We start from the raw sequence: 23,659 nt of genomic DNA on the forward strand, positions 1-23,659 counted from the left end.
TAATCAAAATATTAAAAGATGGTTTCAGGACCTATTATGCAAAGCTAAAATTATTAGTCTTTCCCAGAAATTGTAGTGATAAACTAAATTAAAAAACAAAAAAACCCAAAACACCATTTGGTATCCAAAGATTATTTAAAAACAAACTGAAAATTTAGTAAAGAGGCCCATTTTAAAACTAAAGACTACATATTATATTGTAATAATTCAGGTTTGAAGACAGCAACTGAAGGAACACGAACCAAAGTGAAACTTCCTTGGAGACACTAATGTCAGTCACTGACCATATAAAATAAACACTGAAGTGTATAAAACAATACTTCTGGAAATTTCAAACTAATTTGTTATGAGAATTGTCATCTTTTGTCCTATGCAGCTAGTATCATAGTTATAGTTACATGTAACTATTTATCAAAATCAGAAGTTGATAAGGATATTGTAATCTATATTTGGGGGAGGGGGGGAAGGATTTTGTGATGGATTCTACAATCCTTGTGTCACTTGTTCCACTTTGTGACATAATAGCCTCCCACAGGCCCTAACTGTGCGACAGCCCCAGTCTTCCTCCTGAAGCATTCTCCATTCCTTTGACTGGAATACTAACAGTTGTGGTGTCCAACTTTCTTGGCTTGAGGACAAAGTTCTGTTTCCTTCTAGAGCATCAGCAAATAGCTTCATCAGGATCTAACAACCAAATCCCAACTCTGTTCAGATTAAACAAACTTCTTTTTCATTTGCAGAAAAGAGAAGAGAATGGGTCAAAACGTACATGCTTTAACACAGAATCTACAGTGAGACATTTCAAACTGGAACTACACAAATTTTAGCAACATAGGAAGTAAGTTAACCTAACAGCTCTTGGCATTATCCATTGGTTCCTTGACTCTAAGGATACATCTACACTATCTGAGCATGGACTGAAGGCAGTCTACCTCTCTCCCTCCTCACACATCTACAGGGTAATTGCACTAACCCAGGGCTCAGACCAAGGACCCTGCAGGGCTGTCAGAGCTGGAGGTAAGTCAGTACCAGAATATGAGCCCTATTACTTTGCAGTGTAGATGCAGCCATGCTTGACTTGGGTCCCAGGAGTTAGCCAAAAGTATCCCACAATTCTATGGGACAACTTCCTTAGTCCTCTATCTCAATAATCTGAAATCCACTCTATTGAAAATGGAAGCCACTCCCTCTTTGCAAACAGCAGCAGCTCAGGTCAGCATTAAGCATTCTCTTCTGATCACTGATGTGCAAGCACACTATCAGAGAGTCTCCTGGGTTTGCAATGGAGAGCAAACTGATCAATCCTTTTGCTAAGTGAGCTGCTTCCTGGTAAAGTGCAGGGCAGGCAGTCAAGTTTTTCCAGTCCCAGGGCTAGAGTGGCCACTTTTCAAGGGGTGAAGGGGGAGAGGCACAAGGGACTCTGCGATATGGTTACTTTGACTCAGGTCTGCACACAGCAACATCGACACCAGAGCACTAGGCTCCAGCACGGGTTAGAAAAGTCTTAACATAAGGTTAAAAGGCATCTTACAGGCTCAAGACCAAGGTTCCCTAATAAAGGTCAGCTGACTCGAGCCCCAACACCCTGGTCTTACATTGCAGTGAAGACATACCAACAGGCTCTTTCACAGCTTGCTATAGTCCTGCTGATGAAATATCATTGTCTGAGGATGACAACCTACCTCACTACCAGTTAGAAAAGGGGTCTTGTTTCTTTTATCCTAACAGTTGTCCTAAATTACCCAAGGTATCAGATCTTTCCTGTTGAGTCACTACATTAGCTTTTAATTACAGCAGCTTTCCTTTGAAGTCAGGGACAATACAAATGTATAGCTTCCTTTTACTCTATTATTAAACATCTATACCCATAATTAGCTACACAGCAACTCCTTTTCCAAGCTGTACTGGTATCTTTATTTTACAGGGGTTTCTCACATTGTTTCCAATGCAGTCTGAGCAAACAAACATCTTGCCTGCATTCTAATTACCTTCCTCACTCTACTGGTATTCATTTCAAGCAGTTCCTTCCCTGGAATTTAAGTAATATCTAAATACAGATGTGGTCAGGTATGTATCAATGGTACAGGAAAAAAAAACTGTCTTGAAATTGGGGGTGGGGTCACACATGTTCATATGAAGATCAGAACAATCCAATTTTGGTGGATGAGAATCCAGAAAACTAGATAGGAGGGCCAGTGTGCACTCATACTAAATGCAAACCTCACTATCTTCTCAGTGAACTGGATAGCAAATAGATGCACATGATGCAGGAATTAACTATTTGCTCAAAAAAAACAACCAACCAACCCCCCCCCCCCCCCCCAAAAACAAACAAACAAACAAAACAAAACAAAAAAACAAAAAACAAACCAACACTACCTGATTTAATTTCCAAACCCCCACCTCACAACAGCTTAGTAAATCTGCCCATTTTCTGCTTTTGCAACAGGAAAGTTCTAAAGGTTGTAGTTTGAGTAAATTATAAATTTGCATTTTATTTTCAGTTTGAACAATGAAGGTAATTAACCACTGAAACAGATTTCCAAGTGATGTGGTGAATTCTCCATCATTTGGAGTACATTCAGTATTACATGTCTTTCTAAAATATATGCTTTGGTCCAACCACATGTTGTTGAATACAATACCAGAAACGGCTTGTGTTATGCAGGAAGTTCAATTAGTTGATCATGATGATCGCATCTGGTCTAAAAATCTGTGATCATGCAACTTGAAACTCCAGAAGACAAACAAACAAAAAACAAAAAAACAAAAACAAAAAACCCCAAAACCAGTACTCAGTGAGTATTTTATTTTTATTGCCCCCTCTTCTCCCATCCAATCCCAGAACAGGAACTAAAAGACTACTTTGTCCTCTAGAACCAGAATAATGAGAGAGAAGGTCAGAGAGGAAATGTCTTGGAATTCTATGAGGAATCTCCCCCATATACAAAGCACATCTACTGGACATAATACCAGCAAAGGAAGAGAAAAGTTTCAGACCGCCTATGAGAGGGACAAGTTTGTGAGATGTCAGGACTTTGGAGGAGAAGCTGCCTCAAATGGTAGCCTCTCTGTCTCATGAAACTGGGAGCAGGGATAGAAAGAACTGTTCAAGCAGAGACTATGAAGACTATGACTGCTTGCAAGGCAGAAGAAAAGGATTCAAAGATTCTTGTTAGTGAGCTCTCCATTACGTGGTCTTTGGGAAACAATTCTTTGGGATCCTCCCTACTCCAGTCACTTCGATGGAGATTTTTTTTTTTGTGTTAAGAGAAGTATTGATTAAAATATGGAACAAAAGAGTCATTCCTACAGTCTGAAGAGAATTTAACGGATTTGTCCACATGAATATAGCATGGCTGGATTAACTTTGAAAATAGATCTTTTCTTCTAAGTGGATCATTGATTTCACAACTTTATCAGAGAGTCTAAGATTAGGAACAACTGCTCTAATCTTCCTACACATTCTTACGAGCTTCTTGAAATGAGAGGGTCAATGAGTGGAAGGCTCTTTATTTGTTAAGTGGGGAGTGAAAAAGATTCATTATGTTGTCAACTTCAATATGGGTATCTTTTTCAGCATGCTGAAGTAGTCCAAGGATGGTGGGGAAAGTTGGCCCTCTTCCACGGATGACTTGGGCAAATGCTTATGGTGATCCATCAGCAATTCAGAAGTCAAAGCTCACCAAGAAACTCTAACAGTTTTTCCCTTTTTGGTTACTTCACCCTTTTCTATCCAATCAGAATAGGGTGTTACAGAGAGGGATCTAGTTGACAGCCTGGGCTGTCACAGGTTGCATTGTGCAGGGGAAAAAAGGCCAGTATTAATTTGATGGAATTTAGCACCTTATTAGAAACAGAGTTTATGGAGGTCCAGTCAGAGGCTGGTTACGGCTAGGAAAAAAAAGGTTTGTGAGAAAATCTAAAGAACATGGGATCACTGATACCCTTAGCTTCTGAGCCTGCTGGGTGCTGGACTGTGAGAAAAAGAAGAGGGTCTAAGTCTTTCTACAGGGGTTGGGAACCAGACAGTACTTGCCCAGCTGACCATGAGAGCATCTTAAACACTTGTTTCCTACCAGAGCTGAGATAAAGGCAGAAAATTCATCAGTACTGATGGAGCAGCAGGTACTCACATGTGAGAATTAGCAACACAGAAAAACAATTCCATCTTCCATCCTAAAAGGAAACCACACACTTGAATGGTTATCTCATTACAAGAAGTAATTGTCACTGTTCACACATTTTCACCTTCTCATCAACGGTTGTGAATAGGCCTCATCTACTGTAACTGAACTGACTTTGTTAGCACTCGCCCTCCCCATTGTTGATTCTTACCCTTGGATGTATATATATATATATATATATATATATATATATATATACACACACCTCCTATCTGTGATTTCCATTTCATGCATCTGACAAAGTGGGTTGCAGCCCACGAAAGCTTATGCCTGCAGAAATTTGTTAGTCTTTAAAGGTGCTACAGGACTCTCATTGTTTTTGCAGCAGACTACAATGCTTCTACACCATAGGACAGGTTTCACCGAGCCATTTAAAGGGTTTTTTTTTAAAGTTAGTACAGCAGATATATTTCTTTAATTAAGAGGTACTCTAGCACTGAAGAGAAGAAAACATACATTAAAGTCTATTTTTAATTGTCAAAATTAATGAATTAGTAGAAAAAATACATGGATAAACATTATTTAAAATAGCATGGCAATGTGCTTCTTTCTATAGTCATTATCTTGGGATTGTAGTGTGCAAGTTTTCCTACTGCACAGTCACTTGGAGTATGTTGCTTATAATGGTTCTTGGTCAATACAACACTGGTGCAAGATTCCCTGGAATTGTATTTATGGAAATAGTTCCAATACTAAAGCCACAAGTAATTCTCTTCATCCTAATCAAGGCTGGACCATTCTTGGAGATGTTCATTTCAAACTTTACTCTGGTACAAAGTTGCTTTCATATAAAATGTTTTTCACAACTATGCAATGTTTTCTAGTATTTATTTTATTAGAATCCACACACGTTACTTTGCTATCAGTTTTCAAGCAATAACTGAAGACAAACTGCCTTAGTCTAGGTGCAAAATTTGACCCAGAATAAAACGGTTATAGTTCAAGGTGGAATTCCCTCTGAACTTCTTTTTTTTAAAAATAGACCTAAAAATATTGTATTCTTGTCCTTTTCTGCTTTCTTGCACTTTGCTGACCTCACTGATTTTTCCCATGCACAAATCAACAAAAAAAGAAGTTGGCGTGAAGCTCCATTGGAAAGACAGAGGGGCAAAAAACTAATTGTTTGCCAAAAAGTCTACATGGAAAAAATTATATTTTTGAACTTCTGAAAGGGCAACAGTTAATTTTAGAGACACAGGAAGAAAATGTTAATAAGAGTAAAAAAATAAAATAGTTGCTCTTTTAGGCATATGAATATTTAAACAGCGTAAAATCATGCAATGAAGAGTGGAGAAAACTATGGCTAAGGTGGTTAATTATTCTGTAGATTGACAACATGTAGGAGTTACTTTTAGACTCTATAAAGTTATACATATGCTGTATTGCTGTGTTCATAATGTAATTTGTTACCGTTTTATCCCTGAGTCGTTCTCCGTGGATAAGAAAATCAGCACAGCTGTTCTCTTCCTGGTGAATGACTTTGAAGACTGTGACACAGCTTAGTCCACCCCCTCCAAGTGGTAACCATCCACCACTTGAGTCATCCCGGGTCATCACCACAGCTCGCACTCGTGCATAACTATTACTGAAAGAGATACAACATGAACAAATTAGTTTTTCCATAAACACAAAATGACTGAGCATCCAGGCTTGTTTGAAAAACCAAGAGCATATTAACAAAAATAAATGGCTGTGAAGTGCTTTCTGCTTTCACAACAGTCAACCAAAAAGAGAGCAGAAGCCACAGCCTGGAAAGTTGTCCAATATTAAACTAACTTTTTTAACATCCTTTTATTTTAAATCTAATTTAAAAATGGTTTTCCACACATCTCTTTTCCTTGGGCACTTTCAATATAATTTCTCATCCTGGCAAATATCTGGTGATCAGAGGAGACACTAGGAAGAGCATACCAACTAACATTATTAGCCTTCAGCAAAGATACAAATGGATATAGAAACCATATATTTAATGGTCTAACTACATCTAGGAAGCACCAGTTTCTGACTTAAGACTAAATATGAAGTGAGTCAGGTTTCCAATATGAGTTGTACAGAAAAGTGAACAAATGAGACAAGGCTTGATTCTGCTCCCACTGAAATCAGAGCAGGAGCAGGCCCTAAGGTAGGAAACCTCAGGGTTTTTTTTTTTTCTTTTTTTTTTCCTGTTTGCTTTACAAACTATATGTTCTCACCAGTTCCATAAGTTATGTTCCATAGGCAATCAATCAATCAAATAAATAAAAGCAGCACGTATACTATAGGGTCCTATGAATAAAGAAAATCTTAGCTGACAATAGATATTTCTGCTGATTGACCTATGTAATTTCTATGAACACCTAAAATTACTTGTTTCACTGAAGCTGCATTTCTAAGAGAGCACATGATTTATTTTAGAACCATTTGGTCCCAACATCCTCTTTTCTGTTTGATACATGATGAAATTTACTTCCATTTTACATTTTGCATAGTTCTATTGAAATGCTGTAGAAAAATGCCAAAATTTTAAAAAATGTGTGCTATATTATTTCTTCAAAAGTCTCTGCCAACTTGTTTTGCGGATTTTTTTTTTATTTTTAAAAAACAGAAATGCTAGTTTTTGACCTTCAATTTGCAACTTCCTGTTTTTAAAGGGATTAAAGAAAGCACTTGGGTTTACCCCAGGAACTTGTGTGCTCGTCCCATTTGCACAATCATTTATGCTCGTTATAAAAAGCAATCCACTATTTTACAAGAAATAAGCAACCTTTTGTTTGGCTTACACTGGGTTTCAGAAATCAAGTTTGCATAGTTATGCCACCTAAGTGTTGTTGTTACATGGACTATAAGAATTGAACTAGAATTTTTACAAAGAGGTATTTGTCCCAAGAATACTATTTATAATCAAATGCATCTTTTTTGGGATATCAGAGAATGTTCTATTTCAACAATTTTTAAAATTTAACAAGTTAAATTAAGAATTTCTGATATTCCATACTGATCTTTTCAAAACCTTTTAATACACCTAAAGTCTTTGTTGGGCTTTCTTGTTTTACCTTGTAATTCAAATAAATAAAATAAAAGTATTAGGATGTAAACATCTAATGATCAAATACATAAAACAGTGCAAACAGGGCTGTGCAAACTGAAAAATTAAACAAAGAAAGTCCACAAGAACATTTTAAATTACCAGTGATGAATGAAATACAAGTTGTTCACTAAACCTGTCTTTCCTCACTGAAAATTGGTAGCCAAATTAAACATTTGCTGTTTTCTGTGTAATGACAACCAGGCAGCCATTTTAGCACCATCATCAATTAGCAGCCTCTCCTACACTGGAGACATCACAAAAAATATCAAGGAAGCACTGCCATGCACTCACTCATTCTTATATTCAAAGAAGCAGCTGGATAACCAAGTCTGAGTCTCAAACTTAATTTTTCACAGTGTGGTATTACTGCAACTCTAATAATTGGTCTCCTATCTAGATTAATAGAATTTCTTTTAGAAAGACAAAATCTTAAAGTGTCTGCTTATACATTTAAAAGTCCATTTCCTCTGGTCATTGCTCCCTTGAAAGTGTATAAGCTATTCTTTCTCAAGGAAATCAAGGCTATTAGCGCTTCACTGTGAATAAAGGGCAAGCAGTGGGCAATGCTGCAATCTTGTCTGACAAAATACTACATTTCTGCTATTCTTCCACCAGGCCTATTTCAAATTTTATGGAAGGAAATTGTACCTTGAGAGGTTTCAGAATGAAAATTTAGAGTTTTCCTTTGTATAGGAACAGAAGTACTGCTAATTCCAATGTTACTAATTTGTACTTTTACCGCATCCCCAAATACAATCTAAAATTCTGCTAAGATAGTTACAGAACTTCACTTAGTCCAAGAGCTCTCTTTAAATTATAGTAACACCATCTTCATTTTTAACCTTATGCTCAATTGTACCATCTAAATCAAATATATTGAGCTCTGACAACATTCAAACCATAGATATTTTGATCAACTACTGTGAAATCCATTTTATACAGTTGATAAAAGCCCATTAGTGCAAGATTCCAAAATAAAAATTCCTAACACAAATAAAGCTGGTACAGTAAGTACATTAACACCCTCCTCATGCTAAAATGATGAAAACTTCTCATCCAAACATCAAAGGAATCAACTTGTTTAAATAAATTAACCTACTGCATAACAATTATGTCCAAATTATAGCAAGACTACTTAAAACAACCGTCTGTTCAAGAACACGTAAGTGGTCATTTAACAGCTCTTTACGCTTACAAACAGATCACCCCATAGTAGCAGTTTGCCAAATTGCACTGCAACAACCAAAAGGTTACATTTTCAGTATCCTTTGCAACTACAGCAGATAGTTCTAACTCTCATACCATTCAGTCCCTAAAATCTCTAACACTTCACATGTTTAGCTGCCCTAGAACTCAATCTACACTTGGGAATTTCAGGAACAAATTCCTACTGGCGCTACTACTGGCTTGTGTAGACAAGACTCCAGGATCCTTCAGTATTACCACCACTTTGTCAGTTAAACTTGTGACCTGACATTTTTAACTACCGTCACCGGCTTAATTGACACAGTGGTAAGTAGAACTGGAAGGCTCTACTGAGTCTCACAAGAGCTATCAAACAGCTAAAAAGGGGTAGCAGCCTTTGCAAGTCTTTTCTAAAACTCCCTAGAGTGTGGCCCTAGAGTCAAAGGTCAGTTTACACCAATTATGAACTTACAAATTACACCTACAAGGACCTGGATGCCCTAGGTAAGAAGATAAGAATGCAGTTATCTTCTGAGATAACACTGAGCTACAGTTTGTGAATTAAATAGAAAAGGTTATCCAAGAGTACAACTATACTCCCTTGGAACTAGATTAAAAGCTACTAGTTTTACACAGAGTAGAACAGGTTTTCCTGTATGATGTATACCCATTAAACTGGAAACAAAATCTGTTTTAGTATGGCATATCAGAAATTTATAAAATGTTGAGTTCTGACTGCATAAAAGGTCTAGGCCGTCTGATTGCAAAGCAGTATCCTTCATTAGTAGTATAAGATACTTCTGAAATTACATCCGAAACAGAAGATAGCAAGGAATAACTAGCATGTCAAATGTAACTATTAGTGGGCAACAATAATGCAGATATAAACCTTGAAATCCCAGTCTGATCAAATCTTATAATTTCAGTTAACATATACAACTAGAACTCTCACACTTAATATAGATTTTTTTTTAAATGTTTGGTTTTGGATATTATATAAATAATTATATAATAATACCTCAAATTGGGGTTGTGGTCCTGATGTGCTAGGTGCTGTACAAACACAGAAAAGATGTCTTCATGCCCTAAAGAGCTGTTACATTTTTTCAGTTAGCAGCTGATAACCTTAAATAGTTAAACTACTATTACACTTTTTCCTTTACTGTGTGAAACAGATATCTATACCCTATGAACTCTTTCAGGGAATACATGCATCCTCACAGAATTATAAGGTCAACATGATGGCTTTTTAAAAATTATTATTACTACTACTACTTTGTACATTTTGTTTACAGTCACTGGATCTGGGGCCCTACATGCTTGTGATACTAAGCCCCTGGATTGCACTACTAAATATTAATAGAGTTCTCCCCTCTTCCATCAGCATTCCAAAAGTTTAAAAATCTCCTTCCACCCAATTTCAAGAGAAGAAACACACACCACCTTTCAGGTTCTATAGTATTCGACTTTTGAAACTACCAGGGCCAATATTCCATTGTCACATTCAGCTTAGCTATCCTTTTATTTAACCTCATGTATGTAAACTCGTATGTAAACTAGAAATGTAACTCAAAGAAATAGTGATCACATCTCAAGTCACACTGTGAAGCTATGGGTAGAGCAACTACCCAGATCATATCATTAGAACTCGTGCAAAGTATTTTTCAGCATTTAAAACTATAAAGTCACCTCTAAAAATTGGACCCACAACTGGAATTACTAACGGCAATGCATGACACACTGGCTACCATCTATGATTGATTTTTTTTTTTTTTAAACACGTAAATATTTCCCCCTAGTTTGGTTTCTATATTACTAAACTTTCTATTTGGAAGTATGCATCTAAAATGTCTTAACAAAATTAACTTTTTGTAAATATAGCTAACATGGTACAAGATGAATTTCCATAAACTGAGAGTCAGTATATTATGGCAAAGAAAGTTGTTCTATTGGCTAAACAGCAAATTTGTCAAAGAAAAGTCAATTTGTGCAACAGAGTGCCTGACAGACTGATGCATTTTCACTATGGTGGAAGAGGAGAGAAAAGAAACTTTTATATTATAAAAGTCCATGTGCCAACTACCGAACCACCATATGAAAAAAACCCACCATGCTCTAGGGAGGCAGCTCAGAGTGACCTCTTCGTGGATCCACACTCTCTCTGTCAGGTTGGTGCTTTGCAAGCCTATTTAAAAAAATTGGGTTTTTTGTTGGGGGAGGGCAATATAAAATGCTTTTAGCTGCTCTTTGGGAGAGACTTTGCAAGAGCTACTTTTCTGCCACTTACAGTATCTGATATCCAAACAGGAGAGCACTTTATCATTGCAAAGAGAAAGGCTTCCCTGCCCTGTATGTATATATATTAGAAACCGGATAAAAATGTAGGGATTGCATAAAGCCTATTGTACTAACACCAAAATAAAGTCAGATAAATCTACTGTTTAGGTTGAGTGAACATCTGCATTTGTAACAGGGTGCTCTAGTCCTTTGAGCACGTGTGGAATGGAATGTTTGCTTTGGGCATGTAGTCCTTTGAAAATGGGATTTTGAGGGGTAGCAGCCCCCAGATGGAGGACATGACTGAGTCTCTGTCTCCACTAGGAAGTGTAACTACTGTATACAGGCAAACCCCCCTAGTGCAGATGCCGCTTATAACAGCAAAAAGGTTCTTTTACTGGTGTAGCTTAAACCAGGACTCCAAACAACGTTATACCAGCAAACAGACTTTTGTCAGGTTAGCTGCATCTTCCCAAGGCCTTTTGCTGGCCTAGCTATGTTGGTTAGGGATGTGATCGCCTCCCCCCTGCCAGACACACTGACAAAGCTATGATGGCAAAATTTAAGTGTAGACCAAGCCAGAGGAGAATCATGTGATTGCAGGATGAAAGCAAAACCCCTGCTACAGAAGAGGCAAGAGAGACCAGTCTTGGCAAGACCTGGGGAAGTAGGGCTCTGGACAGCAATCAAGCCCGGGAAATGGAGTCCATGAGCTCGACAAGTTCCAAGGATTCCTAGATAGGAGTACAGAAAGAAAGCTGAGGAAGGGTTGGGATAAAGGGCCTAAGAGGAAGACCAGATAATAAGAACAGGAAACAGCTCCAAATGTTGTAGCTGGGCAACACGGAAGTGGATGACTGCTTCATTATTTAAGGTCTTGGGGCTGGAGAGCCCCACACGTTGGGGCAGAAAGGACTCAGCTTGGAGTGTAGAAGAGAAGGACTAATTGTGAAACTGCTGACCAGTGAAGAAATTGTTTTCATTTAGCAAGAAAAAGAGAACTGTTTGTTGTGTTGCATCTTAATAAATCAGACACCAGGAAAGGAGATCTTACTCCAAACACATCGTTTGAGAGCTCTGAGGCATGAATGACTGGGTTCTGGGAATGGAATAAGCAGACAGTGCAGTGCAACATACTTATATAAAGTTTTATTGAATTTTATTAATAATGATTCCTTGAAAGGAAGCAGAGCAAGATCACTAAACCTAGGTTTTCCTTATTTGAAAGATATGTACATTTGGTATCATTTGTATAAAAATATGTTAGTGCTCTTCTGCTCTGAACCTCCCACTTACTGTATTAGAAGCCCAGTTATTACAGGATACTCTACAAGAGAACACCATGAGAGTGCATGATAAAGGGAGAATTTATATGAAACTGATTTGAATTCAAGAGATGATTATAGACAGCAACTAGGCATTTAAGAAATATGAAAAATATTTTGATATAGTGTCCTTTTAATAAAAACTGTTCCTTATGCAGTACTTGATTGTGTGTGTGTGGCAAGATGGTTTTAACAGTTACTATTATTACTCTTCCCCACAAAGCTTGTTTAAAAAGGTAACCATTCAGAAGGTTGAATTACTTGAATACACTCAGAAGCCACCTCCAGCAAGAGATTAAAAATTTTTTTTTAAAAAAAGCGAAAAAACCTCATCATTTAGGACACAGAAGTAACTACAATGGCGAATGTACTATAGAGACACGTGTTTATGTTAGAAGCAGAGTCTTTTTCTGTTTGTTATATTTCTAATGTCCTCTGTGAATTTGTTCACCTAGCTACATGCTGCACCCAGTTCAAAGCCTTCCTAAAACCCACTTCCTGTTATGAAGCCTGGAAGCAGGGAAGAATGTATGTAACCAATTCTCACAATTTTTTTTTGAAACTTGTCTCATGAAAAGATGAACTAAAAAATGTTCTATTATGCAAAATAGCCATCATTTCCAATTACTGTCAATGGGGCCCACACCAGCACAATGGCCATCATTGCCCTACAGTCTGCATGTGGAAGTGAGGCTATCCTTAATAAAAGTTGGCTACAACCTCCCACTGTTTTCAGTGAGGTTGAAGCCATGCCCACAGGCAAAATGATTTCCACTCTGGTTCAAAGAGCTAGGCAGGACACAGGGACTGTGTGGAGCAGCAGAGAAACTGTGAAGGTGGATATGGAGAGTGAGGGTCAGAAGGCAACTTAGGGAGTTGGAGGTGGATTTAGTGATTGCAGGAGGAGGCACGAGAGAAGAGAGGGGAGTGCTGTCCAGTCTCAGACAACATGTATGGGGGGGGAGAGAAGAGGGAAGGGGTAGATAGAGGGTGTCAGGGAAGTGTTACTTTTTGCAAAAAGCTAAACCAATCCCATATTATTTTTACTGTGACATTATCGCTTATATGAATAAGTTCTTTATATGTATATGGAACTCATCAACCCTAAAACATAATGAATTCTAAGAGTGAGTATGAATCCTTATGCATTAATTAGGTCAGTGGTTCTCAAACTGTTTACCATCCAGCCCTTTTTTTTAAATCGAAGGAAATAAACTAAGAGGGGAGAGACTCAAGACAGTGTTAGGAAATGGATAGTAATTCTCACATTTAAGGAGTGAGGAGAAGGATAAGTGGAGTCCCCATTTGAGCAGCCAAGGAGAGGCATGCATTTCTATGTGCATTAAAGGTTGACTTTTCAACTTAAAATTATCACACACATTGGCAGAGGAGTGTAGAGGAAAGTCAAAAAGACTAAAAACTATGATCTGATGATCTTTTAAATCTCATTTTGGGGGCCAATCTCATCAGCTTTGCGGGGTCCGACCCATGATATTTGATGTCCTAAGATTAGCAATATTGTTTACCAACAAATAAGAACCTGTAACAAGAAACAACCATCAGGATGTATATTACAACCAAAAACTATGCTAAAAAGAACATTAAGGTTGCAAAATTAAACAAAAGTTAAGAAATACTAGTATTAAGGTTGTTCACAGGACTTTAATTCAGCTCCTCTCTTGATACAGTCTTTAATCACATATTGTTTTCCCCCATAGAACCCTTCTCATTCAGCGAATGGTTATTGAATATTTATTTTTTATCATCCACATTCAATGTATTGCTCTGATCCAGACTTTAGTTAACACCCAAACCTAGTACTGAATACAAAGTTATTCATTTTTTCTGAGGTGGTTCTATGTTACTCTCATGAGCAGTTAACTTATCTTCACAACACCCTTGTGAGATTAGGTGGTACTATTATCCTCATTTACCAGTTGGAAAATTGAGGCACAAAGAGATTAAGGCCAAAATTCTCAAAACTGTCCACTAATTTTGGATGAGTAATTTGGAACATCCAGGGTTTTTTTTTTTTTTTTTTTAAAAGAGTACTTAGTATAGTTTATATGTTTTAAGCAGAACACCATTAACATAGTTGCAGCTTTGGATATAATTCCTAATTAAAAAAAAAACACTAAAAAACAGATATTCTATCATGTGGAACGTGGGCATACAATGTATTATTTCCTAACCTCATTCTTGAAAAACAGTCGAGTTGTTGTAGCTGAAACTTAAAAAAGCCTGAAGGCAGACGTCTCGTATGGGAAACTTCAGCTCAAACAGGTAAAGTTTGCCAAAGTTATAAGCAACTGAGAGAACAGGGTCTTACAATGGAAAGTGCTGGACAACCATAAATATTGCATGGGCTACCAGTTGTGTCTGTAATACTATTTGTTATTGAGGAGAAAAAAAGCCCACCTTATTGCAACCTTTGCCTCTTATCTCATCTACCTTTCTGTACACTTTTGCGGGCAGAGACCATATTGCCACTTGTGAGGTGCCTACACCAGAATGTTTGGAAAATGACAAGAAAACCCAAAGAAAGTTTTACAAGATCTTTTAAATAAAAACAGTATTAGAATAGTTTAATATTTTGTCTAGCATCAAAAAAGAAGTCTGAAAACACCAACAATTACAAGGAAGACAGGCTTTGTAACTTTTTCAGCCAATTCACCAAGCCTAGGACAAATAGAGGTATTTATCCTAAGGCAGACTTGACTGAATCTTAGGTGATCTGACACTTTTTACAAAAATGTAGTCAGACAACACCCAGCCCCGAAGGAAACAAGTCTGCAACATTTTATAAAAATGCAAAAATAAAGTTTAGAGTCAGCAGTGGCTTTTGTTCTCTCTGAAATAGCACTGGTTATAATTTATGGTAAAATATTGTTTTAATATAAACAATTTTCAGTTAGTATTTGTATCTGAACAAGCTAAATTTCACTCATTTACAATTATTTCTTTTCTCAAGGCCAGATTTTGCCATCCTAGATATTTATATAGACCCTATCCCTTTAGTAACTTGGCATCTTCAGGGTATGTAAGTGCAATAAGACCACTGGTTAAGGATGGCAGAATATCACCCTCAATGTGCACCCTGAGTTTCTATTAATAGATGTGAACATGTTTGGAACAAAATGACTTGCTGATTAATTCTTGACAAATCAAATGAGACTGGCATACCTAAAATAACTAAGTAGATTATAGTCAAGTTTCTTATGTGGAAGCATGGCTGCTAAGAAATCATGCCATCCTCCATTTGTTTTCAAACAAAATACCTTTCTGCTTTCGCCCTTGCTGCCCCTCACACTTGAGACAAATTCTCTGTGAACATCCACAAAGCTACTTCTTCATCATCTTCACAGCCTCCTTTGCTGTGATGCCTTAAACCCAAAAATCTCATAACCTTCAACAGTGGCTAGAGGTCTCTGATGCGCTGAGACCACTGCCTATCATACTGACCAATACTCTTATTGTTTCTTTGTACTCCTATCTCTCAGTCTGTAGACATGTCGTCTCTTGTCTTTTATTTAGATCGTAAGCTTTTTGTAGTAGGGAGCTTCCTTTTATTGTCTTTGTCCAGCACCTAGCACAATGGGGTTCCGGGAACTATGGAAAAGTTTTCAATTAGCAATAATCGCGCCTCGGATTAACCTCATTGGCTACGATACTGCCACTGTGCAACATTCCAGATCCACCTCCTTGCATGGATTGTGAAGCTCTAAAGCCAGAAATACAATAGGGACAGGTCACATCTAGAATACACAAGTGGTCTTTAAATCACAGAGTGCCTCTAGCGCTCTGTGGCAGCTCCTTCCACAGTGTCTGGCATATTTAGCTAGCCCAACTGAAGAGCCATTGTCAAATTCCACCATCCTTTCTCCCGAAGGCAAAATGAAGGTCTAGCCCTCAATCCTTCAATTACACCTAAATTCAATAAGCTTACTCTTAACTGAAACAGTTCCATATGGAGTAGAGAAGCACAGAATTAAGATAGATAGTTCCTACCTTTAGTTTAAACCTACTTTCCTACCTTTTTGTGTGTTTACAAAGTCCATATAATTCTTTGTTTCTCTTCCAACATGGGTTGAGTGGGAAATGTAGGCAGAAACACATGAACACCAAGCAGTTCTGAGCAAATACATAACTAAATAAAGCAGAAAACCATTTTTTAAATGTTAATTTCAATCTCTAAATGGGTTATGAACTTTATGTATAAGTAGTATTATGTATTATAAAAATATGCTGAACAAAATGTATAGGTATTGTTGTACCTGATAGTACTATTACAGCTAAGTTTGTGTCAACATCTGCATTATAAAGATTGACTTCTAGAAAGAGATAACTTGGTTATATAAATTTGCTCTGAAAATGAAACGCAGTATTTAAGAGTTTCGCTCAAGCCATTTAAAAGAAAGATATTATTATTTTGGATATTTGTATTAGTAAATACGTTTACCAGTTTCAGAACAAAAGAATGACTTTTTGTTGTTTGAAAAGAAAATCTAATGATAGATTGCAAGAAACAAATATATAAATGGCTAGTATCCAAGTTAGATTCCAATTTTGATATAACTTAAAAAACCCTATGAAATCTACATACCAATTTTAGATCCTCCACTCAGTGATTAAAGAGAAGCCACACATTTATGAGCATGCAAGGCTCCCTATACTGATTTGCATTAGCTGTTCAGCTGTTTTCACAACTGCATACCTTTCAGTAGAGAGGGACTATAATGAGACATACAGACTAACTAAAAGAAAATGCACAGTTTCTATGCCAACAGTCTTTAAAAGGGAGAAACTGTATGGTGAAGGATTACTTTAGTTTACCTTTACTTTAGATTACCCTTTATGTTTGCAGTTGGTCACTGGTGAGAATAAAGGTAAAGTCAGTAAGGATTACAAATGTGATTTTTAAGTAGCTATGTGCAACTTTATGATTTATATTTCTACAATTCCAGTCATAATTAGCATTGTACTTGGCAGTCTCAAATGCTTGTGATTGAAGGGAAATGGTGACAACTATGCTGTCAATACTCCCTCTTAATTCAGAGAGTTGAGGAACACTGGCAGGATATCACGAGAAGAGCCTTTGACAGCTATCACTTAACTTTAACTCCTGAGTGTGGCTAGGCAACTTTGTTTCCAATCACTACCAAGCTATCATCATTCAGAAGGACCAAGTTATGGAAGTAAAATGGATAGAGAACTGGCTAGAGCATAGGGCTCAACGAGTAGTGATCAATGGCTCCATGTCTAGCTGGCAACCGGTCACAAGCGGAGTTCCCCAGGGGTCGATCCTGGGGCCGGTTATGTTCAACATCTTTATGTATGATCTGGAGGACGGGGTAGATTGCACCCTCAGCAAGTTTGCGGATGACACTAAGCTGGGGGGAGTGGTAGATACCCTGCAAGGTAGGGATAGGATACAGAGTGACCTAAACAAACTGGAGGATTGGGCCAAAAGAAATCTAATGAGGTTCAACAAAGATAAGTGCAGAGTCCTCCACTTAGGAAGGAAGAATCCCATGCACAGCTATAGACTGGGGACCAACGAACTGGGCAGCAGCTCTGCAGAAAGGGACCTGGGGGTAACGGTGGATAAAAAGCTGGATATGAGTCAGCAGTGTGCCCTGGTTGTCAAGAAGGCTAATGGCATATTGGGCTGCATTAGGATGGGCATTGCCAGCAGGTCACGGGAAGTGATTATTCCCCTCTATTCGGCATTGGTGAGGCCGCATTTAGAATATTGTGTCCAGTTTTGGGCCCCCCACTACAAAAAGGATGTGGACAAGTTGGAGAGAGTGCAGCGGAGGGCAACAAAAATGATTAGGGGGCTGGAGCACAGGACTTATGAGGAGAGGCTGAGGGAACTGGGCTTGTTTAGTCTGCAAAAGAGAAGAGTGAGGGGGGATTTGATAGCGGCCTTTACCTGAAAGGGGGTTCCAGGGAGGATGGAGCTAGGCTGTTCTCAGTGGTGGCAGATGACAGAACAAGGAGCAACGGTCTCAAGTTGCAGGGCGGGAGGTCTAGGTTGGACATTAGGAAAAAGTTTTTTACTAGGAGGGTGGTGAAGCACTGGAATAGGTTACCTAGGGAGGTGGTGGAATCTCCATCCTTAGAGGTTTTTAAGCTGAGGCTTGACAAAGTCCTGGTTGGGATGATATAGCTGAGGTTAGTCCTGCTTTGAGCAGGGGGTTGGACTAGATGACCTCCTGAGGTCCCTTCCAACTCTAATATTCTATGATTCTATGTGGCAAGTATGTGTGCATGCATGAAAACAATATACAACAAAATAGTAAGTATATGCCTCTTAATTCAAAAGAATTAACAGTAATGGAACATTATTAGCTACTGGTCCATGTAGTCCAGCAGCAGCCAAACAATGTCAAGAAAAAGTTGAGAACTCCCTCATCAGTTGTGCAAAAGAAGTGCACAATTAATTATGCAATAATGTCTTCCAGGAGATATTTTCTTCTTGAACAAAGGTTACATCCATGAAGCCTGAGTGTGTATTATTCTGAACTTGCATGTCTACAATATTAGTTAGCATAATCATCCAGCATTTGCTAGAGGGATCCACTGTATACATTTTTACATATCCTTATTTTGACAACAGCAAAGTACTAAACAAAGTGTTAAAAACAGAGATCATGAAATGGTTTGTTATGCCTTCATCTTCCTGCTTCCTCTTTGAACTTTTAAAAAAAAGATTATACTACAATTTAGCTGAAAGAAGAAGTTCTGAGGAAAGATGTAAAAGGAAGCAAGTGAAGCTACATGGCATGCAGGGTCAAGCAGTCTGTTCAAGGAAGTGGGCTCAGCATGAGAGAATGCAAACTCCAAATTAGGTAGCTGTTTTGTTTAGTAGGTAGATGTATCCAAGTCAGCAAGAGTAAAAATCATGATTACCACCAGTATAAGAGGTGAAACCTCACCTACCCTTTAAGAGGAATTGGACTTTTGTATTTTTAGGAAAACTAAGGAGTTTCTTACTGTAACTACATTTAAGTTACAGTTTTATTAGACAACCTAAAAACTAGCAACAAATTCTAAGAAATGTTTAACTAGTTTTCTATTCAGATTGTGTCTTAAATGGGGTGGATAAAAATCAATTAATTTTTAAAAGTAAAAAAAAAATATCTATGATCTAAACTGAATTTATTTAAATAAAAACAGGTTTTAAAAATATAAACCTATATGAAATTATGACAATTTATGTTGTCTAAAATTATAATATATTAAAATCATTAAAATTAAAAAAAAAATAAGCACTACCTATTTGCTGCCAAGTTTTAAACACAGTCTAATTACTGAGCCGGTGGAAGTTACTGGCTAAGCAACAGGAACTGAGTTTAGCACTTCAACAAAGTAGCTTTTGAAAGCAGAAGTTTCTTCTGCAAGTGCTGAGAGAATATTTTCTTCTTTTCAGTTTATTCAACTTGTTCCAGTTTACTCAACTAGTTCAGTTTAATGACTAGTTCATGAAAAATTAAACAACCAATTGGGAGCTGAAAAAGCAGAAAAACTGGTCTTCCTCTTCCAATCTAAGAATAAAAAATAGGGGTGAGAGGATGAGATCCATTAGTTCAAAACTCTGAAGGATGTGGTGACCAAAAACAAGCAGTTCAATTCACTAACAGAGAATACTTCCTTTCTTTAGTAAATTGGATAGTTTTAAATGCAAAATATGTTTTGATAATTTCTTATGTATCCAAGCATTTAAGATAGTTTAATTTATAAAAAAATCCTGTTTTTGTGTACTAACTGAATTTGAAATTCCAACCAAATATAGCTTGACAAAAATCACAAGTAAAAAATTAATCCTCATCTTTTCAGTAAGAAATGCATCCATTCACCATTTGTAACAACAAAAAATGTAAAAATTAACAATCTGAATGTTAAGCTATAAATACATATATTGTTTAAATAAATATGTCTAGCTATAGGGCATTCTCCTGGTTAGTAAAAAAGTGCCAAATTTAGTGCGAAGGCTATATTTAGTTACAAATCAACATGTTTTAATGGTTACCAGTCAATGAAAAAAATCAACCTCTCTTTAGGAAAATAACTAAAAAGCACAAATGCCAAACAAGATTAAAACAGTTTACTTAAATCATGGTTTAAAATCAACCCAACCTGTTATTACATTTCTACTTCTCATACATAATATTTACAAAACTAAGTGACCTTATTCAAGCAGTGGAAGTAGATATCCCTCTCCATGATCTGTCTTCTCAGATCTATGTGGCTGCCATAACCTAGAGAAATTGCATCTTCAAGTGAATTTTGATTGCGTCTTGAAAAAAATCTGTAAGAGTTATAAAAGTAGGGACCTTGTGTACAGGAAGATGAGAAACACCATCCAGATTGTCATTCTGCATATTTAAATTCCTAACTGCTGTAGATGGTAAAAATTAAGACCAAGGAATTAGAATCCCAAACAGGGTACAACAGCCCAAAGAGGTTTTTATGCATATTTACTCTTGCAGATTGCCTCCTCTTTTTTCCACATAAAAGAGGATAGAAATGATTATAGAAAGTAAGTGTGGGACTAATATTAAACCCCTGTAGATCAATTTTGATATTAGGTGAACAACCATTCTTCTGTATTTCAGAAAATGTCCAAGAAACCCTAGCTGTATGCTGCTAGTTGTAATGCCCAAATAATCCAGTCATTGAGGAAAGTGGAAGTCATAAAAAACTGGTTTACTATCAGAAGCAACGCTGCCACCATCATTTTTTATTAAGCATCTTTGGAGCTAAGACCAGAACAAATGTCAAGTGTGTATTACTTGAAGTGGAGTGTTCTAAGGATGACCCTCCAAAACCTCTAGTAACAATCACATAAGCATATTGTAAATTTACAGTCACAAAATTTTTCATACCGATTTAGGAAGCCAGGTCAGATTTTACAACTCTATTTTTGCTTCCCAAAAGATCCACTTCGAGTACAGTGGAGGAAACCTCAGAAAGTCACCATTCTTCAAAGGGAAGGAAGAATAGCTATGGAATGTTCCCTAGACACAAAACTCATCCATATAACTCATGGGGGAATGGGGTGAGGTCCCACAGGACTGGAGAAGGGAAAACATAGTTACCTACATTTAAAAAGAGGAACAAATTGGACCCAAGAAATTACAGACCAGTCAGTCTAACTTTGATACCTCAAAAGATACTGGAACAAATTATTAAATAATCCATTTATAAGCATCTAGAGGATAAGAAGTTACCAGGAATATCCAGCATGGATTTGTCAAAAATAAGTCATACCAAACCAACTTAATTTCCTTCTTTGACAGAGTTACTGGCTTAGTGGATATCGGGGAAGTAAGAGACAGAATTCACCTTGATTTTAGTAAGGCTTTTGACACAGTCCCACATGATATGCTCATAAGTAAATTAGGGAGATGTGGTTTAGATTAAATTACTACAACGTGGATGCATAATTGGTTGAGAGACCATACTCAAAGCGTAGTTATCAATGGTTTGCTGTCAAAGTGGGAGGGCATATCCAGTGGGGTCCTGCAGAGGTCTGTCCTGGTTTGGTACTATTGAATATTTTCATTAATGACTTGGATAATGGAGTGGCAAGTATGCTTATAAAATTTATGGATGACACAAAGCCTGGGGGAGACTGCAAGCACTTTGAAAGACAGGAGTAGATTCAAAATGGCCTTGACAAATTAGTGAATTATCGGAAATCAACAAGATGAAAGTCAATAAAAAATAAATGCAAAGCACTTTACTTAGAAGGAAAAAAATTAAAATGCACAACTAAAAAATGGGGAATGAATGGTTAGGTGGGTAGCATTGCTGAAAAGGATCTGTGGGTTACAGTAGATCATAAATTGAATATGAATCAGCCATGTGACTTGCAATAGCAAAAAAGGCAAATATTCTGAGGTGTATTAAAAATAGTATCATTAGGCAGACATGGGAAGTAATTGTCCTGCTTTACTTGTACTGGTGAGGTCTCAGCTGGAATTCTGGATGCCACATTTTAGGAAATATATGGACAAACCAGAGAAAGTCCAAAAAAGGTTTAGAAAACCTAATCTATGAAGAAAAGTTAGCATGCCCCATTTGTTTTAGTCTTGAGAAATGAAGACTGAGGTGGGACCTGATAAGTCTTCAAATATGTTAAGGACTGTTAGAAAGAGGACAGGGATCAAGCAGCAATGGTCTTAAACTGCAGTAAGGTAAAATATTAGGAAAAATCTTTCTAACTGGTAGTTGGTTAAGCACTGGAACAGTTTTCCAAAGGAGGTTGTGGAATATCCATTACTGGAGGCTTTTACGAACAGATTAGATAAACAGTGGTCAGGGATAAACTAGATTCTATCTTCGAGTGATTGCTCATATCCATTCCCATATAGGTGTGTGTGCGCTCCGTTCACAGTTTCCCGGAACGTTTTTGCCCTTAGCAGTCCCGGTAGGGTCGGCTCAGGCGCCCCCTGGAGTCCCGCGCCCATGTCGCGGTACATAAGGCACTGCCGACCCCACCGGCCCCCAGTTCCTTCTTTCCGCCCGTTGACGGTTGTTGGAACTTTGCCTCTTGCTTGCAAGTTGCAAACCCTTAATAGTTTTTTGTCATTCAATTAGTATGGGTTAGATGGATAGTTTAAGAAACCCTCAGGGGTTTATTCTCCACGTTGGGCCATGCCTGGCTCAACCGGTTTCAAGCCCTGCACCGATTGTGCTAAGCTAGTCCCTGTGAGTGACCCTCACTCACGCTGCCTCCGATGCCTTGGGGAGCAGCACTGCAGGGACAAGTGTAAGATTTGTAGAGCCTTCAAGCCGCGGACCCAGAAGGAGAGAGAGGCGCGGCTGAAGGCTATCTTGATGGAGTCCGCTCTTCGTCCAGTCTCCGAACCAGCGAGGTCATCTGCGGCACCGAGCGTCTCCTCGGTGCGGAGCGCTCTACCGGAACCGACATTGTCCACCAAGGGGCCGGCACCGAAGCGCCGCAGGGAGACAGCGTACCGGGACTCCTCCGCACCGCCGATCCAGCACCAGGGGAGTCCGGAGATGCCCCAGCCACGTGCCATCGAGACTACTCCGGCACCGGCATCTCCGCACAAGGAGCCCTCCCCAACTCCCCGGAGTGGGGCAGAGCCCTTGCAGGGACCGTCGACGCCGGAGGCGTTCGCCGCGGCACGCGCCCTCATGGGCCTGCCCACGCCTCCGTCCCACCCTCGGCCGAGGATGGGACCTGCGTCTCAGGGTAAGCCCGCAATGGGTGGACCCGGTGGGTGGAGGAGACAGGAGTCGAAGTCTCCCCCCAGACGGTTGAGGAGGGTTGAGAGCGCGGGCTCCCCTCCCAGCTCTGGTACCGAGTCCAGCTCCTCGACACCGCGGTACCGTGGAAGGTCGAGGAGCTCACAGGGGATGACGATTCCATCCTCCGTCGATAGCCCGGCTCGGCACCGCAGCCCTCAGCACCGGTCTCGATTCCCAGCACCCAGTCCGGCGCGGATCCTGGTGCCCTCCACGACGGCACAGCCAATGTCATCGGCACCGCCGTCCATGGCACCGCCAGCCTCACCACCGCCGTCCATGGCACCGCCAGCCGCACCATCGCCCACCATGGCACCGCTGCCTCCGGCACCGGC

At 38.6% G+C, this 23,659-nt stretch overlaps 1 protein-coding gene and 1 non-coding gene across 2 annotated transcripts in view; both read right to left on the reverse strand.

Annotated features, from left to right (window-relative positions):
* The window catches only part of SPRED1 (sprouty related EVH1 domain containing 1), a 95,142-nt gene that overhangs the window by 36,631 nt on the left and 34,852 nt on the right, over positions 1-23,659 (reverse strand). Inside the window, exon 2 of the mRNA XM_067558047.1 lies at positions 5,598-5,772. Within this exon, the coding sequence (XP_067414148.1) occupies positions 5,598-5,772 (175 nt within the window). The remainder of the gene's footprint in view (positions 1-5,597; positions 5,773-23,659) is intronic.
* Positions 15,646-15,729, reverse strand: LOC137159742 (U4 spliceosomal RNA). Its single transcript, XR_010921726.1, has one exon. It is a non-coding gene; the product is annotated as a U4 spliceosomal RNA (small nuclear RNA).

The sequence above is a fragment of the Emydura macquarii genome, unplaced genomic scaffold (genome assembly GCF_026122565.2).
Source record: "Emydura macquarii macquarii isolate MOO-44397 ecotype Brisbane River unplaced genomic scaffold, CSIRO-AGI_Emac_v2 contig_1876, whole genome shotgun sequence".
Classification (NCBI taxonomy): domain Eukaryota; kingdom Metazoa; phylum Chordata; order Testudines; family Chelidae; genus Emydura; species Emydura macquarii.